The following is a 20,704-nucleotide window of genomic DNA, read 5'->3' as shown; positions in this document are numbered from 1 at the left end:
GTTAATGATTTAGATTAGATACTTTACATCCATGCAGTTAAAGGTCTCCGACTTAAATTGTTAACCCTTTCTTTCTACAAATTCTGCCCAACTTGCCAAGATTTGCTAACATTTTACAGTTCTTATAACAAGCAGACTCTGCCAGCTACCTGGGAGCATTGCTACTGAATTGCTACGTGCTGCACTGGCAGGATTGGGAGGTGGGAGACTGCAAGGAGGGAAATCACATAGATCTAGATAGATGAATGAGAACTATGCCTACAGATGGCATGTTACTTATGCATGGGATCATGCTGACTCATTGAGCTACTGTCAAACACAAATCAGTGGTATAGGGAAGGTGGCCCTGTGATGAAGATCAGTATTTGGAAAAGCATGCTTTTGTATTTCCTAGTTATTATGAATTTTTAAAAATTCTTGATTGTTCAGCCAATTTGAGTATTTTGAGAACAGCCCAGGTATCCACAATGTCTGATAACTTGCAAGCAGAAGTTTGCTTCATAGGTCATTTTTAAGAACAGAGGCAACATGATACCACTTCTCTTTATACAAAATCAAGGAGATTATTATTTTTAACCATGAGATTACTATCAATTCAACCAATTTAGTTTTAAAGTCAACACCATCAATGGAGAATCTCTGAACATTCATCTTAAAAGTCTGTAAGTTCTTTAAAGAGGCAAAGTGAAGGAAGACTTTAAATCCATATTTGTGCCATTTTTTAAAAACACACTTTATGGTAATTAAAAATTCTAAAGAGTTTATACTCAAACGTGAAATTATTTTTGCAGTTGATAGTATAACTAGTGAAATAATATCAGAATTAATTAAAGGAATATTTCAGAGTTCTCTCATATTTACCAATAACAATTCAAATTGTAAAACCACATTATTAAAATATCAGAGCCTCTTTCAAGCAAGCTCTCAATTCAGATGTTTTCTTAGACAGTTTCTAGTTTACAATTCCTGGTGCTTGCCGGAGGACTTCCAGAATCAGAGACCACAGTAATTTCAGTGCATTCTGGAAAGTGAGGATCACATTTTAAAGTAAAATTTCTGGAGCTTTGTAAATGCCAATAAAATTAACATATTAAAAAATAACTGTAGAGACTCCATGAGGAGAGGTGCCAGTTAAAATTTGTGTTTAAGTCCCATGAACTATAAATTTGTATATGTATGATAACTGGTGGTAAATGTTAAGTATGAAATGATGAAAATATCAATTAGAACTTTCTGTAGTTACCTTTTTAAATGTATGAACAAAGTACTTTAAATTTTTTTTAAAGTCCTGCATTGTTTATTGTGTTTTGGGTTAAAATAGGCCAAGAATCCAGAAAGAGTGAAAATACTTTTTAAAATATGAAACAACATGATAGCAAAATTTCAGGAGATTGCCATGTCTAATTTAAAATACAAATAACTAGGTCCAAGCTGGTCATATTTTCCAGAAATAGGTATAGAATTGAAATTCATAATATATTCCAGTGTGCAGTGTCTAATAAATAGGCTTACCTTTGTGGCTGTGTATAATAAAAAAAACTTTCTATTTTAATTTTTGTTTAATCCTTTGGATCGAATTTGACAATACAGAAAAAGTTGCATTTAACTATTGCATCACACAACCTTAGGCTGCTCCAAAGTGTTTCAAGCCAACTAAATAAAAGCAGTCACTGCTTTATTTTTTATAAACATTTCCAGTTTCAGCTAGTGCTGTATGCATTCCATATTTTAAGCATTTCTGAGAGTGGGTAATGAGATTTGATTTTTCTTTGCTCCAGTACATTATTGAAAGTCACTGTGGTGAAGAAAGCAGGAGGACACAAAATAAATAAAACAAGAAAGAATATGCTATCTAATTAAGAGCAAAGATAACAGTGTTTAAATCTGCCATGGACTGTCCCAAGTCGGCTGCGAAAGAGGGAGGGTTGGGCATGGCACTAGCAAACCCATGTCGTAAAAACAGTGTACAGAAACGTCAACAGAAGATCCAAAGACCTCATCCCTGGGAGAGGAAGGACCTTCAATGGGATACATCTGGGGAAAACTTGAAAAACTGGCCCAGGACAGAGGACTCTGGGAAATTACTGTCAGCCACTTATGCCCAAGTAGGGGTGATGGGCATAAGTAAGTAAATAACAGTCTTATTAAATGTGGTAATGCTCTCAAGCTTCAGCTGAGGAGAAGATGCTAGGTAAAAGAGGAATATCCACACATGGCTGTCCTATTAGTGAGAATGCATTTTGTTGTCTGCCCTATTAGCATTATCATGCAGTTGTTGTTTTTGCACTGTGCCTATAAACTAAACTGCTTACAAAATTAAGTCATCATTATTACCCCAAGTATCTCTATGCTAAATATTAAATGCTGACAACCTATTAGCGTGTCCTGCTTGGTGGTGCAATAATATCAGACTCCAGAGCGAAGGTTCCCGAGTTCAAATCCAAGTTGGGTTGAGTGTCGAGCTAGCAACTCGGCCTCGTAAAAAGAAGAATAGCTTGCTATGGAAACACAGTCATGACGATGCCCTGATAACTCCACTGCCAAGTTAAGGGCTATTCTTCCTCAATTAGCGTGGTGCCTCATTTTCTCAGGAATTAATTTGGAAAAGGAAAATCTTCTAAAAAAAAATCAAATCAAATTTATCTTTTTTGTATTTTTTTTATTTTGTCTGTCTATTATTCATTCATTCCTCTGGTTCTCTTTCTGTATCTGATCTGAGTTACAACTGATGCTTTTTATTTCATGCTCTCCCAGTCTCATATACCTCATTATAGTTCTTTAGGCCCATTTACTTGCTGGCTCCTGTGTGCACTCAGATTGCAGTTTCCTTTCTTTCATGCACTACTTTTTAACCCACACTTCAGCAACTTCATGGAAGATTTCATTCAAAAGTTAAGTTCAGGAGGTTAAACGTTACATGGCACAACCTGACATTTGTCCTAATTATAGGACAATTTACAATGACCATTTAGCCTATTTGGTATGCCTTGGGAATGTGGGAGGAAAGTGGAGCATCTAGAGGATACCCACACATTCACAGGGAGGAAGTACAAACACCTACCAGAGGACGCTGAAATTGAACTCCGAACTCCGTCACCCAAATTGTAATAGTGTTGCGTTAACCACTACACTACCATACAGTTACCGAAAAAGTGCCACGCAGGTAGATAATAAGGTGCAAGGGCCATGTGAGGTGGCTTGTGAGGTCAAGAGTTCATTTTTATTATATAAGAGGTATAAAGCCCGTTTGTAACTTGGTCAGTTTACAAGTTAGACATGCAGCCACAAACAGAATTCCTACATGGCTGCAACCATGCAGCAACTGACTCACTCTGCCAGATTCCCAGCTCTCATTTGTATGTATGGGCTGGAGCCCCCATAAATGACACAGCATTTCGAATGCCAATTTCAACCAAAAGCCGTACAACGAGATCGCAGACTTTTAAATTCCTGTTGGCTCTACACAGATTACATTACAACAAATACAATTATGTAAAATTTTTCCAATTTTCCATCTAGCCTCCCATCAGAAGTAATAATCCAAGAACAAACATAATATAGTTCAAAAGTATTCTATTTTGTTTTTTTTTAAAAGATTGTTTTACATTGACATTGCTCGTCCATTTGGGATTAAATCTTTTAAACAAATTTATGTTAATTTCATAGCTAATCTGTAGAAAGCATTAACACCGGTGTGCTTTCAATGCAAAATGTTCACATCCTTTCTCCGCATTCCATTAATCTTACGGTTGCCAGGAATATTTTTGTTCCAAACAACTGCTCTGCAGCTATCAACAGCTCCACAGTACATTCACTGAGAGAATATGCAACTTAACCAAAACATCCCTTAGAAACACATCCACACAAAAAAAGTACCACAGTTTTCAGATTTACGCAGTTTGGGAGGTAAACTGATTCTGTGCAGAACAGATTTTTCTATGTTCGAGAAGTACCATTCTACAGTTTTGGCTCATGATTTCAGTGAGTGTCCAAATGGCATTTAGAAATCAAAACTACATGGAGTTTCACTGGTCTCTGCAAAAAAGCACCTCATCAGTAACTACTGCTCTCTCTGACGATACAAGTAGATCTGCTCAAGTTGTTGGTCTTGCAGCAGCTGGATAGAGGGCATTTCATACAAGATTATTCTTTATAATCAGAATAAAAATAAAAGTCCATAGGATGTGAAGACTGGTTTGCATGGGAGTGGGGAAGGGGTGGGAAGAACGAAGTTGTTGGAACTTCCCATTACATCTCGTTACTAACATCAAGCTGAAGGTACAGGAGTCTCTAATCCCGCATCACTGTGTTCAGGAACAGTAATTAGCCTACAACCATTAGGCTCCTGAACCAGCATGGATAACATCACTGACCACCACTCTGATCTGATTCCACAACCTACAGTCTCATTTCAAGCACTCTACAACTCGAGTTCTCAGTATTTTGTTTATTTGCACATTGGTTGTCAGTCTTTGTTTCTATCCTTCATTTTCCTGGAGATTACTGCAAGAAAATGAATCAAGGTAGTGTACGGTAACATACACTATTAAGTTCGAAATTTGGAGAGTAATTGCTTTCAAATAGCAAAAAATGTCATTTTTGCCTTTGATGAAAGAACATAAACCAAAACTAAAAGTTGTAACAATTTTGCATTTTGCAGCAGCATTTTCAAATTCTTGCAATATATATATATTTTTAAATTAGGACCTGTCAAATTATTAACAGAATATATAATAATGGAATCATTCACTAAATTAATTAAACAGTTGGAAATCGTCTGTCATTCTGACTAATGGGACTCCCTCATGCACTGAAGAAAAAACAAGATACATGCAATTGTTGTGTTCACAAGCACACATTAACTACAGTAGTAAGTCCACAAAGAGGATACTTCCAATAGGAAACAACAGATCTTCTCATATATCAAAAATTAATGCTTGGATATTTCACAAGGTATAGAAAAGATAATAGCTTCTTTTTTTTGAAATTTATTTTTTATTGAAGTTCATCAAACAAACATTTCTATAAGATGTATTTCTGATACTGTACATATATATCATATATTCTTATTTGCCACAAATCTCCACATAATATTTATCTGAGGTATACACTTGTAGAGAAAAGAGGAAAGAAAGAACAAGCGAAAGGAGAAAACTATGGACAAGTAGGGAGTGATCTTTTTTTTTACAAGATATTCATTGATTTGTGAAAATAAAATCAGGCCTATGAGGCATTATGTAGTTAAACCATTTTTCCCAGTATGAATCAAATTGTTCCAGCTTATGATTAACAGATGCTGTTATCTTCTCCATTTTGTAGATGTCCACTGTAATTTCCATCCACGCGTTTAAGGTTTGACTCTCCTGTGATAACCATTTCCTGATGAGAATCTTTTTACCAGCCACCAGCAGTATAGTCATTAAATATTTATCTCTTTTCAACCATTCTTGAGGTATAAACCCAAAATATATGGTCTTATTTTCTAAGGGTATATCACATTTTAAAATGTCTTGTAGAGCATTGTGTATCCCACTCCAAGAGTCTTTGATAATGGGGCAATCCCAGAAAATCTGATAATGGTTTGCATTTTGATTTCCACAATTTCTCCAACAAACAGGGAGGTTACTATCATAATGGGATTTCTGAGACGGTATAATAAAATATCTTATTAAGTTTTTTCCATCAAACTCCCTCCATTTCTGTGAACTGGTACACTTCCATTGATACCTCCATATTATTGTCTATTCTTCCTCAGATATAATTATCCCTCCTTCCTTCTCCCATTTTGTTTTAATGTATGAAGTCGAATGTGGTTTAAGATTTGACAAACCCTTCTACACACTTGAAATGATTCTACTACCATTATCTGAATTATATGCTTTCTTAAATAGCTCTATCAAACATGTACTTGTCTTGGTTACATTCTTAACCCTCCTATTAACATACTGTCGCATCTGCAAATACCAATAAAAGTCTTGTTTTTCTAATAAGTGTTTCTCCTTAAACATTTCAAAACTGAACAGTGTTCCTTCTTTCATTATATTTGTTACGAATGTGCCGCAACTCTGAGGGGCCGAAGGGTACAAAGTCGCCCCCTCCTTTTTGAGAATCGCAAGATCGCTATTAATTCGGGTCTGGGACCCAGGAAATGGGAGAGAGACATCCAGAATCCACAAGGTTTGGAATGTGTCCTGGCCTCAGCGAAACAAAACCACCGATAATGGCTATTGTCTCTTGCAGACGGAATTGTGTATTGAGTACTGTACTATTCATTGAAGCCCCTCAGGGGACGACCAGAGTGGGCTGGTTGAGGGATTACATCATCCCAACCTGATTGACATCTGAGACCCCGTGAGTAAGGATAAAAGAGGGTCTGGGGAACAGCCCCTTTAGATGCACCAAGAGAAACGCTGGAAATCCAGTGACAGCGATTTATAGCGAATGCCGGTGAGGGCTTGCGTGCGTCCTCCCTTTACCAGGGTGGCAGGCTCATCACAGAAGAACGGCTTAGCTAAAGAAGAGGCCACAAGTGAACGGCCACACCAATGAGACTCCGACGGATCGAAATCATAAAAGGAAAGCCGGCAAGCTTTTCTCCCAAAAATCTCTCTCTCTCTCCAACTATTGCAAACCCAGCGGTCCCTAAAGGCTGCAGCCTGGATGAACTGAGTGAACTTTATATTTCCATTGGACAATACATTATCCCCTAGACAATGATAGAGCTATTTCTTATTGATTATTACTATACCCGCACTTTTAGATTTAGTATTGATGACATATATTAGCTGTATATTTGCATTGATATTATTTTTGTGTATTTTTACTAATAAATACTGTTAAAAATAGTATCATCAGACTTCAACGGACCTCTCTATCTTTGCTGGTAAGTGACCCAGTTACGGGGTTCGTAACATATTAAAGATAATAGTTTTTAATAAATTAAAAATCATTGAGGTGATATCATCAATGAAGATCGGCCGGCATGTCAAATTATAACAAAATAAATTGCAATTGTGATTATTAAATTTTACTGGTTATGTTCAGTACAGAATGCACGGTACAGAAAGGCACCTCAAAGGCCTCACACCAGTTAAAAGTCAGTGAAGGAAAGGTGGTAAGTTGTAAAAGCCCTCTCTCTGGACTTACTGTATAAGCCGGGGGTCGGCAACCTGCGGCTCCCGAGCCATTTGTGGCTCTTTCACCTCTGTGCTGCGGCTCCCTGTGGCTTTGGGAAATAATTGGTCAGTATTTAATTAAAATGTATTTTATGTTAGTTTGTTAGCTTTTGAAATGTAATTATGGTGATCTTGTACATTTCCTGCCACATCTGAAACGGCTCACAATTAGCCGGCATTCCGGCTAAGGGAGATAGCCTACGGGGGTTTGTGAGTACGCGTCTTTTGCAGCATCTGCGTCCATGGGGGCTGGGTTGAGGGAGGCTTAAAAGCAAGGCTGTTTAGTTCGAATAAAGCTATCTTTGACTGCAGTTTACTGACACCGCTACAACGTGTTTTTATCGCTGGCTGTCCAGACGGAAGGTGCTGAAACGCTTTGTCGCGTGTCTGGAAGAAGTGAAAACTTTCCTGGGCAGCAAAGGGCTCACCTTTCCTGAGCTGGAACAGCCAGAGTGGCTGGAAAAGCTACACTTCATGGTAGACATGACAGCGCACCTGAACACGCTGAACACAGCTCTTCAGGGGAAAGGACGTACAGCCCTGCACATGTTGGAGGATGTTTTGGCATTCGAGCGCAAGTTGACAGTGCTTGCCAGAGATTTACAGAAAGGCACTTTGTCTCACTTCCCCAATTTGAGAGAGTTCAAACAAGGTCACGACATGATAATTTCGGAGTATTTACATTCTGCAATCATCGCAATGCAAACATCGTTTGGGAAACGCTTCTGTGAGTTCAGAGAGGAAAAAAACACATTATCCTTCCCGGTCACTCCCTTAAGCATCGATCCTTCCCTACTGAATACGACTGCATTGGCAGGTGTGAGTCAACCTGATCTTGAGATGGAACTGGCCGACATAGCCGACAAAGACATATGGGTGTCCAAGTTTAGACGCTTGACAGCAGACCTTGAAGATGTTGCCCGTCAGAAGGCCGTTCTTGCTCAGAAACACAAATGGAGTGATATTGAAAACCTCACAGATGACAGCTTGCGATCCTGTGTAAAGATGAAGGTGACATCATACAGCCCTGATGTGCAGACGCTGTGCGCTGAGGTCCAGGAGCAGAAATCCCATTAACCAAGTATGATAAATATTTTAATTGCCTATTATTTTACTTATATTCATATTTTTTCATAGTTCAGTGAAATAGTCCTTTCATTTTTCAGGATGACAGCTGGCTGACGTTATTTTTGGTTTGCTGCTGGCGGAAAATTTAAGTTCGGCGTTTTTCATAAATACAAGAAGGACTCAAATAGACATTGAATATTTTACTTAAAAGTAACTTTCAACCCAACGTCTTTTTTTCGGAGTTCAAAATGTTTTTGTTGCATGCAGAAATGTAATTTCGTTTTCTCTGCAGGAGTTCATCAATTTCATAAATGCAACACATTATAGTTTGTTTATACATAGCATAAAGGCAAAAAAAAACGTTGTATGCAGTGTTATTTCATTTTAAATGTCAAACGGGTTTTGCGGCTCCCAGTGTTTTCTTTTCTGTGGGAAACGGGTCCAAGTGGCTCTTTCAGTGGTAAAGGTTGCTGACCCCTGGTATAAGCAAAAAGGTAGGAATTGTTACAGAGCCAGACAAAGATAAAAGTATATGGCTATGATATGGACAATTTACAAAAGCCAGGTAACTTACTAGCATATCTTTGGAAAATGGGGAAACAAGAGCACCTAGAGAAACTTCATGTGTTCATGGTTAAGGATACATACATTTTACATAGACAACATCCAAGGTTAGGAATGAATCTTGGTCACTAGATCTATAAAGGTCTCCATCATGCTACATTATCCACTGGCTGATTACTCAGCTTCATTTCAGAGGACCTGTCCTGGGCTCAGCGCATAAATGCAATTACAAAGAAAACACGACACTACCTCTACTTCCTCAGAAGCTTGCAAGATTCAGCATGACATCTAAAAATTTGACAAACTTCTATAGATGTGTGGTGGAGAATGTATTGACTGGCTGTATTACAGCCTGGTATGGAGACACAAATGCCCTTGAACTGAAAAGTCCTACAAAAATTAATGGATATGGCCCAGGCCAGCAGGGAGGAAGCCTTCTCTACCACAGAGTACATCTACAATTAACGCTGTCACAGGAAAACAGCATTCATCATCAGGGACTCTCACCACCCAGGATATATTCCCTTTTCACTGCTGCCATTAGGAAGAAGGTAGAGGAGCTTCAGGACTCACACCACAAGGTTCAGTAATAGTTATTATGCCTCAACCATCAGGCTCTTGAACCAAAGGGGATAACTTTACTCAAGTTCATTTGCCCCATCTTTGAAATGTTCCCAACATATGGATGCATTTTCAAGGATTCTACACCATGTTCTCAATATCTATCTATTTTATCTATCTATCTATCTATTTATTTATTTATTGATTGGGTTTATTTATTTATTTATTTTGCACTTGCAGAGTTTGATGCCTTTTGCACACTGGTTGAACACCCAAATTGGTGCAAACTTTCAATGGTTCTGTTATAGTTATTATTCTATAATGGATTTATTGAATATGCCTGCAAGAAAATGTTTCTCAGGGTTATATATGGTGATATACATGTACTTTGAGAATAAATTTACGTTGAACTTTGTACTAATGGCAAAGGTACCTCCTTAACACTATAAAATGTTTGTAGAGAAGGATCTGCAGCAGAGTTCAGAGTTCAAATTAAAATTTATTATCAAAGTTACCATATACTACCTTGAAATTCATTTTCTTGCAGGCACTTACAGAAAAATAAAGAAATACAACACAATAAAATTTATGAAAAACTATAAACATAAATGAAGACTGACAAACAACCAATGTCCAAAAGAAGATAAATCTGTGCAAAGAAGAAATAATACTGAGAACATGAGTTGTAAAGAGTTGACACATAGGTAGATCCCAACACAGTGAATGAAACTGACATACAGTTGCAAGAAAAAGTCTGTGAACCCTTTACAATTATCCGGTTTTCTACATTAATTACTCATAAAATGTGGTCTGATCTTCATCTGTCAAAATAATAGACTCCCAACTCTTGTACTCAATATGTTGATTTATGTAGGCCAACATGCCAAAAGCTTTCTTTCGGACCCCGTCTACCTGTGACACCTCTTCCAAGAAATTATGGATCTCTGCTCCCAGATTTCTCTGTTCTACTGCACTCCTCCGTGCCACAACTCTCACCATGTAAGACCTACCCTGATAAGTCACCCCACACTGCAACACCTCACAGTTGTCTGCATTAAGTTCCATCCTCCACTTTTCTGCCTATTTTTCCAGCTGGTCCAGATCCCACTAAAAGCTTTGATAGTCTTCCTCACTATCCACTACACCCCCAATCTTGATGTCATCCACAAATTTGCTGATTCAGTTTATCATCCAGATGACCCTGCAGCACACCACTAGACACAGGTGTCCAGTCAGACAGGAAACTCTCTGGCTTCTTCCACAAAGCCATATCTAATCCAATTTACTACCTCATCTTGAATGCCCACTGACTGAACCTTCTTCACCAACCTCCCATGCGGAACCTTGTCAACTGCCTTGCTAAAGTCGATGTAGACAATATCCACTGCCTTGTCTTCAAAAACTTTCCTGGTAACTTCCTCAAAAAAAAAACTCTACAAGATTGGTCTGATACAACTTACCACGCACAAACCCATGATGATTATCCCTACTCAGTCCCTGTCAACCTAAATAATTTTATATTCAGTCCCTTAGAATACTTTCCAATAACTTTCCCACTACTGATGTCAGGCTCACAGGCCTATGATTTCCTGGCTTGTCCTTAGAGGTTTCTTAAGCAAGGCAACATGAGCTTTCTTTCGATCCTCCCATGGCTAAAGATGTTTTAAATATCATGGCTAGAGTCCCTGCAATTACTACACGAGCCTCGCACAGGGGTCCGAGAGAACATCTTATCAGTCCTTGGGTATTATCCACCCTAATTTGTAATCTCTATAGGGTACAGTCAGCCCTCCTTATCCGTGGGTTCCTCATGCACAGATTGGGAAAACCCAGAAGTTCTCTCTCCAACACTCGTTGTTTGAGCATTGCTTGCCTCACGTCTCGTTCAGTCGCTGCTTTGTTTCTGTGAAAAAATGGCTCCTAAAAAGCAATTAAGTGGTCAAAGCAATTTCTCAAAAGCTAAATGCTAACTCTTGGCAAGAAAGTAGAAATCTTAGATCTTTAGAAAAGTGGCATGTCGCTTGCCGAAGTGGTCCTCAGACCTCAACCTCCAGATCCTGACCTTAGTATTATTGAGCCTCTTCCAAAGCATCCTTATTCCCTAAACAATACAGTGCAACAACTACTTACATAGCATTTCCATTGTATTAGGTATTATAAGTACTGTAATCTAGAGATGATTAAAAGTATTACTCGTTGTTTGAGCATTGTTCGCCTCGCGTCCTGTTCATTCCCTGCTTATGTTGTGAGCGAGAGGAAGGAGTTTAAAGCTAGTGAGGTTTGGCTGGCTAGTTATGTAAAGCGCTACAGCCTCAAGAACTTAAAGACCATGGGAGAACCAGGATCGGCTAATGCCGAGGCTGCATCAGCATTCCCAGAAGAGCTACAATGGTTGCATCTGTACTGAGCACGTACAGACTTTATTTTCTTGTCATTATTCCTTAAACAATACATAGTTTCACAACTATTTACATAACATTTACATTGTATGAGGTATTATAATTAATCTAGAGATGATTTCAAGTATACAGGAGGATGTGCGTAGGTTATGTGCAAATACTACACCATTTTATATAAGGAACTTGAGCATCTGTGTTTTTTGGTATCTGCTGTGGGTCCTGGAACCAATCCCCCATGGATAAGGAGGGCCGACTGTACATGATCGTGCTGCTGCATTTCCTCACTTCTTTACACCCTGTGTCTGTCTTCCACATAAATGCAAGTGCAAAAAAAGCGATTTAATCGAGGCATGACTGCGCAGGCGCATGGATGTCAGCGAGTTAGACCGGTAGGAAGAATTTAAAAAGAAAACAGATAGAGCATGTGACAGAGGAGCGGGCAATGGAGTTGAGAGAGTCAGAGTAGGAGGGCTTTGGCAATAATGGGTCGAGGTGAGTTAAGTTACTTGTGAAGAATAGGAATAGGAAGTATATCTATGAGGCCGGTATTCTGTACTGGGTGTCGTATGTGGGATGTCCTGGATTCTCCTAGCCTCCCAGACAGCCACATCTGTGCCAGGTGCGTTGAGCTGCAGCTCCTTAGGGACCGAGTTAGGGAACTGGAGATGCAGCTCAATGACCTTCGTCTGGTCAGGGTAAGTGAGGAAGTGACAGAGAGGAGCTGTAGGCAAGTAGTCCTACTGGAATCTCGGGAAACAGATAAATGGGGAACAGTCAGGAGAGGGAAGGGGAAGAGTCAGGTATTAGAGAGTACCCCTGTGGCTGTCCCCCTTAACAATAACTTTTGAGTGTTGTTGGGGGGGGGGGGGGAGGAGAAAATGACCTACCTGGGGGAAGCAACAGTGGCCGTGCCTCTGGCAAAGAGTCTGGTCCTGAGGTTTAGAAGGGTAGGGAAAGGAAGATGGCAGCAGTATTAGGGGACTCTATAGTTAGGGGCTCAAACAGACGATTCTGTGGATGCAGGAAAGAAACATGGATGGTAGTTTGCCTCCCAGGTGTCTGGGTACAGGATGTTTCTGATCACATCCACGATATCATGAACTGGGAAGGAGAACAGCCAGAGGTTATGGTACATATTGGTACCACTACATAGTCAGGAAAAGGGAGAAGGTCCTGAAAACAGATTACAGGGAGTTAGGAAGGAAGCTGAGAAGCAAGACCTCAAAGGAAGTCATCTCAGGATTACTGCCTGTGCCACGCGACAGTGAGTACAGGAATAGAGTGAGTTGGAGGATAAGTGCGTGGCTGAGGGATTTGGGGGGGGGGGGGCAAGGATTCAGATTTCTGGATCATTGGGACCTCTTTTGGGGCAGGCATGACCTGTACAAAAAGGAGGGTTCCACTTGAAACTGAGGGGGACCAATATCCCGGCAGGGAGGTTTGCTAAGGCTATTGGGAAAAGTTTAAACTAGGATTGCTGGGGGATAGGAATCAAACTGAAGAGACGGAGGAAGGGACAGTTGGCTCACAAATTAAGAAAGCTTGTAGACAGTGTGAGAGGGAGGATAGGCAGGTGACCGAGAAGGGATGCACATAGACCGATGGTTTGAGATGTGTCTATTTTAATGCAAGGAGTATCATGAACAAAGCGGATGAGCTTAGAGCATGGATCAGTACTTGGAGATATGATCTGGTGGCCATTGCAGAGACTTGAATGGTTCAGGGGCTGGAATGGCTACTTAGAGTGCCAGGCTTGAGATGTTTCAGAAAGGACAGGGAGGGATATAAAAGAGGTGGGGACATGGCACTGCTGATCAGAGATAGTGACACAGCTGCAGAAAAGGGGGACTTCATGGAGGGATTGTCTACGGAGTCTCTGTGGGTGGAAGTTAGGAATAGGAAGGGGTCAATAACTCTTCTGGGTGTTTTTTTTATAGACCACCTAATAGTAACAGGGATATCGAGGAGCAGATAGGGAAACAGATTCTGGAAAGGTGCAATAATAACAGGGTTCTCATTGCAGGAGATTTCATCTCCCTAGGGCAGGGGGTTTAGATGGGGTGGAGTTTATGAGGTGTGTTCAGGAAGGTTTCCTGATACAATATGTAGATAAGCCTACAAGAGGAGAGGCTGTACTTGATCTGGTATTGGGAAATGAACCTGGTCAGGTGTCAGATCTCTCAGTGGGAGTTCATTTTGGAGATAGTGATCACAAATCTATCTCCTTTACCATAGCATAGGAACAGACAAGTCAGGAAAGCGTTTAATTGGAGAAAGGGGAAATCTGAAGCTATCAGGCAGGAACTTGGAAGCATAAATTGAGAACAGATGTTCTCAGGGAAATGTATGGCAGGAATGTGGCAAATGTTCAGGGGATATTTGTGTGGCATTCTGCATAGGTACATTCCAAATAGACGGAAAGGGTGGTAGGGTACAGGAACCATGGTTCAAAGGCTTTTGAAAATCTAGTCAAGAAGCAAAAAAGAGCTTAAGAAAGGTTCAAAAAATTAGGTAATGATAGGGATCTAGAAGATTATAAGGCTAGCAGGAAGGAGCTTAAGAAAGAAATTAGGAGAGACAGAAGGGGCCATGAGAAGGCCTTGGCGAGCAGGATTAAGGAAAACCCCAAACCATTCAACAAGTACGTGAAGAGCAAGAGGGTAAGACATGAGAGAAGAGGACCAATAAGTGTGACAGTGGAAAAGTGTGTATGGAACAGGAGGGAATAGCAGAGGTACTTAAAGAATACTTTCCTTCAGTATTCACTACGGAAAAGGACCTTGGCGATTGTAGGGATGACTTACAGCGGACTGAAAAGCTTGAGCATATAGACATTAAGAAAGAGGATGTGCTGGAGCTTTTGGAAAGCATCAAGTTGGACAAGTCACCGGGACCGGACGAGATATACCCCAGGCCACTATGGGAGACTGGGAGGAGATTGCTGAGCCTCTGGCAATGATGAGGTTCTGGAGGATTGGAGAGTTGCTGATGTTGTTCCCTTATTCAAGAAAGGGAGTAGAAATAGCCCAGGAAATTATAGACCAGTGAGTCTTACTTCAGTGGTTGGTAAGTTGATGAAGTAGATCCTGTGAGATTTGATTTATGAACATTTAGAGAGGCATAATATGATTAGGAATAGTCAGCATGGTTTTGTCAAAGGCAGGTCGTGCCTTACTAGCCTGATTGAATTTTTTTGAGAATGTGACTAAACACATTGATGAAGGTAGAGCAATAGATGTAGTGCGTATGGATTTCAGCAAGGCATTTGATAAGGTACCAAGGCTTATTGAGAAAATAAATAGGCATTAATAAATAGGTCCCAAGGGGACCCTGCTTTGTGGATCCAGAACTGGCTTGCCCACAGAAGGCAAAGCGTGGTTGTAGACAGATCATGTTCTGCATGGAAGTCAGTGACCAGTGGGGTGCCTCAGGGATCTGTTCTGGGACCCCTTCTCTTTGTGATATTTATAAATGACCTGGATGAGGAAGTGGAGGGATGGGTTAGTAAATTTGTTGATGACACAATGGTTGGGGGTGTTGCGGATAGTGTGGAGGCTGTCAGAGGTTACAGCCGGACATTGATAGGATGCAAAACTGGGCTGAGAAATGGCAGATGGAGTTCAACCCAGTTAAGTGTGAAGTAGTTCATTTTGGTAGGTCAAATATGATGGCAGAATGGCAAGACTGTTGGCAGTGTGGAGGATCAGAGGGATCTTGGGGTCCTAGTCCATAGGACACTCAAGGCTACCGCCCAGTTTGACTGTCTGGTTAAGAAGGCATATGGTGCATTGGCCTTCATCAACCGTGGGATTGAGTTCAACAGCCGTGAGGTAATGTTACAGCTATATAGGACCCTGGTCAGACCCCACTTGGAATACTGTGCTCAGTTCTTGTCACTTTCACTAAAGGAAGGATGTGGAAACCATTGGAAGGGCGCAAGGAGATTTATAAGGATGTTGCCTGGATTGGGGAGCATGCCTTATGAGAATAGGTTGAGTGAACTTGGTCTTTTCTCCTTGGAGCGACAGAGGATGAGAGGTGACCTGAGAGGTGACAGGCCATTGATCATGTGGATAGTCAGAGGCTTTTCCACAGGGCTGAAATGGCTAGCATGAGATGGCAAAGTTTTAAGGTGCTTGGAAGTAGGTAAGTAGGTACAGAGGTGATGTAAGCTTTTCATGCAAAGAGCGTGGAATGGGCTACCAGTGACAGTGGTGGAGGCGGATACGATAGGGTCTTTTAATAGATTCCTAGATAGGTACATGGAGCTTAGAAGAACATAGAGGGCTTTGAGTAACCCTAGGTAATTGTAAATAAGTAAGTAAATGTTCGGCACAGCATTGTGGGCCGAAGGGCCTATATTGTGCTATAGGTTTTCTATGTTTCTATAGTTCTAAATTTCACCACCTACACCTGTGATATTAAACCTGATTCTGATTCTAATACTCCTCAAATACCTCATTTGTTCCTGCCTGCCTATACTTGCAATGCTCCTCCTTCTTAACCAGGGCCTCAGCATCTTTTGCAAACCAGGATTCCATAAACCTATTATCCTCAACTTTTATACTGACAGGAACATACAATGTCAAAATTTCAGTTTTGAAAGCCTCTCATTTACCAAGTACACCCTTGCCAGAAAACAGCCTGTCCCAGTCCACACTTGCCAGATCCTTTCTGATAACATCAAAATCGGCCTTTCTCCAATTTAGTATCTGAACCCAAGGACCACATCTATCCTTTTCCATAATTACCTTGAAATTAATGGTATTATGATCACTAAATGCAAAAAGTGTTCCCCTTCACAAACTTCTGTCACCTGCCCTGTCTCAATCCCTAATAGGAGATTTCGTTTCACACTCTCTCCAGTTAGGACATTTATGTACTGATTAAGGAAACTTCCCTGAACACATTTGACAAATGGTTTTCCAACCAACCCTTTTACAGTTTGGGAGTCCCAGTCAATATGTGATAAGTTAAAATCACCTACTATCTTACAACAGTCTGTGATCTCTCTACAAATTTTCTCCACTAAATCCTGTGTACTACTGGGTGATCTATAATGTAATCCCATTGACGTGGTCATACCTTTCTTATTCCTCAATTCTACCCATAAAGCCTTACCACAAAAACTCTCCAGTCTGTCCTTACTGAGCAATGCCATGACATTTCCTCTGCCACCCCTCCCATTTTAATCCCTTCCACTCTATCATGTCTAAAACAACAGAACATCAGAACATTGAGCTGCCAGTCCTGCCCCTCCTGCAACCAAATCCCAATTACAGCTGTAATGTCTAAATTTGACATGCTGATCCATACTCCAAACCTTTCCTACAATACTCCTTGCATTAAAATATATGCAGCTCAGACCATTAGTCCAACTTAACCTTCTGAATTCTGCTCTTGTATATAGGTTTAATAACACCTCTCTCCCCAACCACTATCTGTTCTGGCACTCTAGTTCCCATTCCTTTGCAACTCGAATTTAACCCCTCTCCTGTGCAGCACCAGCAAACCTTTCTACGAGGAGGTTAGTAGTCCCCACTCCAGGTCAGGTGCAAACTGTCCCTTCTGTAAAGGTCCCTCCTTCCCTGGAAGTGAGCCCAATGATCTAAAAATCTGAAGTCCTCCCTTCCTGCTCATCTCCTTAGCCATGTGTAAAACTGTATTATCTTCCTATTTCTGGCATCACAAGCATGTGGCATGGGAAGCAATCCGACCACAACCTCTGGCTGCTTACCCTCCCAATTAACAATACTGTGGACGAAATCAAAATGTTCCTGACTCTGGCACCCAGGACCAACAAAGCATCCAAGAATCTCTTTCTCAATCACAGTCCCTCCTTTCTGTTCTGCTAATCAATGAGTCCCCAAACACTAAGACTCACCTAATCTCCTCCTTTTCTCTTCTGAGCCACAGATTCAAAGTCAGTGCTCACTGCAGCTTCTCCCTGGTTGGTCATCCTCCCCAACAGTATCAAAAATAGTATACTTTTTATTAAGTGGAATGGCATCAGGGGTACTCTGCACTGGCTGACAGTCCCTCTCCTTAGTATTCTAGGTACCTGCCTCCTGCAACTGAGGGGTGATTACCTCCCTGTAGCTCCTATCACCTCATTCTCCCGTATGAACCTAAGGTCATCGATCTGCAGCTCCCATTCCTTAATGTCATGGTCTCTAAGGAGCTGCAGCTTGGTGCACTTTGTGCAGATATAGTTATCTTGGAGACTGGAGGTCTCCCAAAGTTTCCACATCTCATACAAGGAACATACCATTAACCCTGGACCCACTCTCATTAACCCTGGACCCACTCTCACTCCAATAGCTACGTACTAACAGAAAAAAATAATACTAGTAACTTATTTAGAGCCAAGCCTGTTGAGCCAAAGCCGGACCACTCCAGCACTGGCCCATTCAAACTGTGACTGCTCTTTTCGTTCATTGGCTTAAATAAAACTCATTCCTATCTCCATAGAAAAAAGGACTCAATGAAACAAGACAGGAATCAACCACCAGAATTACAACAATATGCCATATGAGCATTTTGACAAAGCTAGTGAGAGAGAGCGACATCTTGTAGGGTGGGAGCCATTTGAAAGCTGTAAGCCTAGTCAGGAGTGAGTCACTGTTTTGAAGTAGCAAGTGAGAGAGCAACATCTTGCAAGGCAGGAGCCTTGCAATTTTCAAATGGCTCTCACCCTGCAAGGTGTTAATGTAGAATGCTGCAAGTCCAATTCACTGACTTATTGACTGATGGCAGGTATGGACAGCGGGGGAGCTGAGTAGTATTAGTCGTAGCAAGGACTAGGACTCAAGCTGCAGTGCCACCTACTTACAGCCTCCCAGAAAAGAGGCAATGGAGTTGGTGCGTCACTGGGTCCAAGTTGGAGTCAATGCTCCATGAGAAATCGGCACTAGAAAAATGGATTTTATCGTCGCTCTCCCTCTCACTCACTTTGTCAAAACACTCATATGGCATATTGTTAAGTAATTCTGGTGGTTGATTCCTGTCTTGTTTCATTGAGTCCTTTTTTCTATGGAGCTAGGAATTTCACTATTGCCGTTCACTACTGCAGTACAGTGTCATGTAGTACCATTCTCATACTCTAATCATGCAGTGATACAATTCCTGTGAATTAGGATATGGCAGGCAATGGGTGAAGTTCAGAAACTCCCTTTTGAATAGACATGACTGCATTTCTTTGGCCCATGGTCCAACCAAGATATTGCTACCAAGCAACCAACAGCAACCTTATTCAAATGAGACAATGAAACTGTCCAGGTTCCTTGAACATTTGAAGAGTTTAATACACTCTAACACAGCAAATAAGAATTTGGATTATTTGCAATGACTTCGTGAAAATTTTCAGAAATGAGAAACACTGCAAAACATATTTGCCAGCACTTCACAATGAAACAATGATGGTTTGTTTGCTTCATACATTTCATTGCTCATTGCTAAATCTGAAAAGACTCATACAATTGAAGAACTGATTCTGCCAGCAGTAATGGAGGTTCTGAGTACAGTTTTGCGTAAGTCATCACACCAAATAATTAAAACAATTCCTCTCAGCAACAACTATGTTCAAACCCGGATAGATGAAATGTCTGAAAATGTGAAGACATATTGTGCAATACATAACAACAGAATATGATCTGCAGTTGGATCAGTCAACTTTGCTAAGCAACAAACCTTTGCTTCTTGGTTATGCTGGCTTTGTAAAAGATGAAAGCTTGCTTCAAGAGTTGTTATTTGTAAGAGGACTACAAACAGATACTGTCCTGGCTTCTAGACGTACAGGTTTTTTTATATGAACATCACTTCCTATATGTAAGCTGTTTTTATATCATTCCCTGCATTGTGTTAATTTGGATTCAACTAGAACCACATGGTGTAAAAACATCTATTTCTATCCTCTCTTAATTTGCCCTTAAAACAGCAATATCTGTGAGTCTCAAGTTTTGTTAATATCAGTAAACATTTAGTAGATATATTTTGAAGGAAATATTATGTTTATCGCTCATCACAATTAAGATATCATTGGGCCGCAAGTTTACTCTTGTTTACATGGCATAGTCATGGAAGGCTATGTGTGTATTACCTTGGTTAACACTTGATTGTGAGGATAATCAACAGTATTAGTATATTCAGGCACATGGTGATTCTGTATTGAATTTAATATGTATTTTACTTAAAAATAGGAACTAATGTTTTCATGGCATTTTTGACGAACAAACTCTTCTCAGGCTTCCAGCCAGGCACAGGTATCGATTTTAACCAATGCTTCTATGACAAACTCTACCATCTTCATCAGGGAAGATGCCTGGATGATATCCATGTCCTGCTATCACAGAAAGAAGTCTAAAGAACAAAGAAGCCTCACCTTTTTACACAATAATTCAAAGTGACGAATATTGTGCTGAACTTCCTCCCCATAGAGGTAAGTGAAAAAGGATTTAGTGCCTTCCTGGCTTATATGACAAATAAATTCCTATCGGGTTTCTATTTTACTTAAACTTTCTGCAGTCTTGTAAGTAAGATTTCATCAAAAACCCTTAAGGAAATTTCTGTCTCAGGAGATTTTTAAGAAGACATTTAACTCACTTTGTAGCTTTGTATAACTGCACTGCAAGGGCAGTAGAGTAAAAGATACCAACTCGAATTCAAAAACTGGCAGTGGACTGGAGGTGTGCCTGAACGCCATACACAACAATGTCAACTTCCTACTCGAGCAATGTCAATCGCCGAGATCTCGAAGTTAGGTCAGAACGTGGCACTCAGTGAATCCATGATTAGCATGGTGGCTTATGGTAAACATGAAGTTGAGATGTAATTGGAGAAGGCTCGCATAGACATAGAGAAACCAAGTATAGACATGGAGAAAGCATATATAAAGGCTACATTAAATGTGCTCAAGGAGAAGAATGAAGCTGAGGCTGC

General features: G+C 40.4%; 2 protein-coding genes across 3 annotated transcripts in view; one reads left to right on the top strand and one right to left on the bottom strand.

The window, feature by feature from the left end:
• The window catches only part of zcchc7 (zinc finger, CCHC domain containing 7), a 243,657-nt gene that overhangs the window by 161,721 nt on the left and 61,232 nt on the right, over nt 1–20,704 (bottom strand). The gene's annotated exons all lie outside the window — the stretch shown is intronic.
• Nucleotides 7,218–8,716, top strand: LOC132394199 (general transcription factor II-I repeat domain-containing protein 2-like). The gene is made up of 2 exons (XM_059970060.1): nt 7,218–8,256; nt 8,342–8,716. Exon 1 carries the CDS (start codon nt 7,650–7,652, stop codon nt 8,250–8,252), a length of 603 nt encoding a protein of 200 aa, XP_059826043.1. The 5' UTR covers nt 7,218–7,649; the 3' UTR covers nt 8,253–8,256; nt 8,342–8,716.

The sequence above is a fragment of the Hypanus sabinus genome, chromosome 5 (genome assembly GCF_030144855.1).
Source record: "Hypanus sabinus isolate sHypSab1 chromosome 5, sHypSab1.hap1, whole genome shotgun sequence".
Taxonomy (NCBI): Eukaryota; Metazoa; Chordata; class Chondrichthyes; order Myliobatiformes; family Dasyatidae; genus Hypanus; species Hypanus sabinus.
This window is presented reverse-complemented; position numbering and strand designations above follow the sequence as displayed.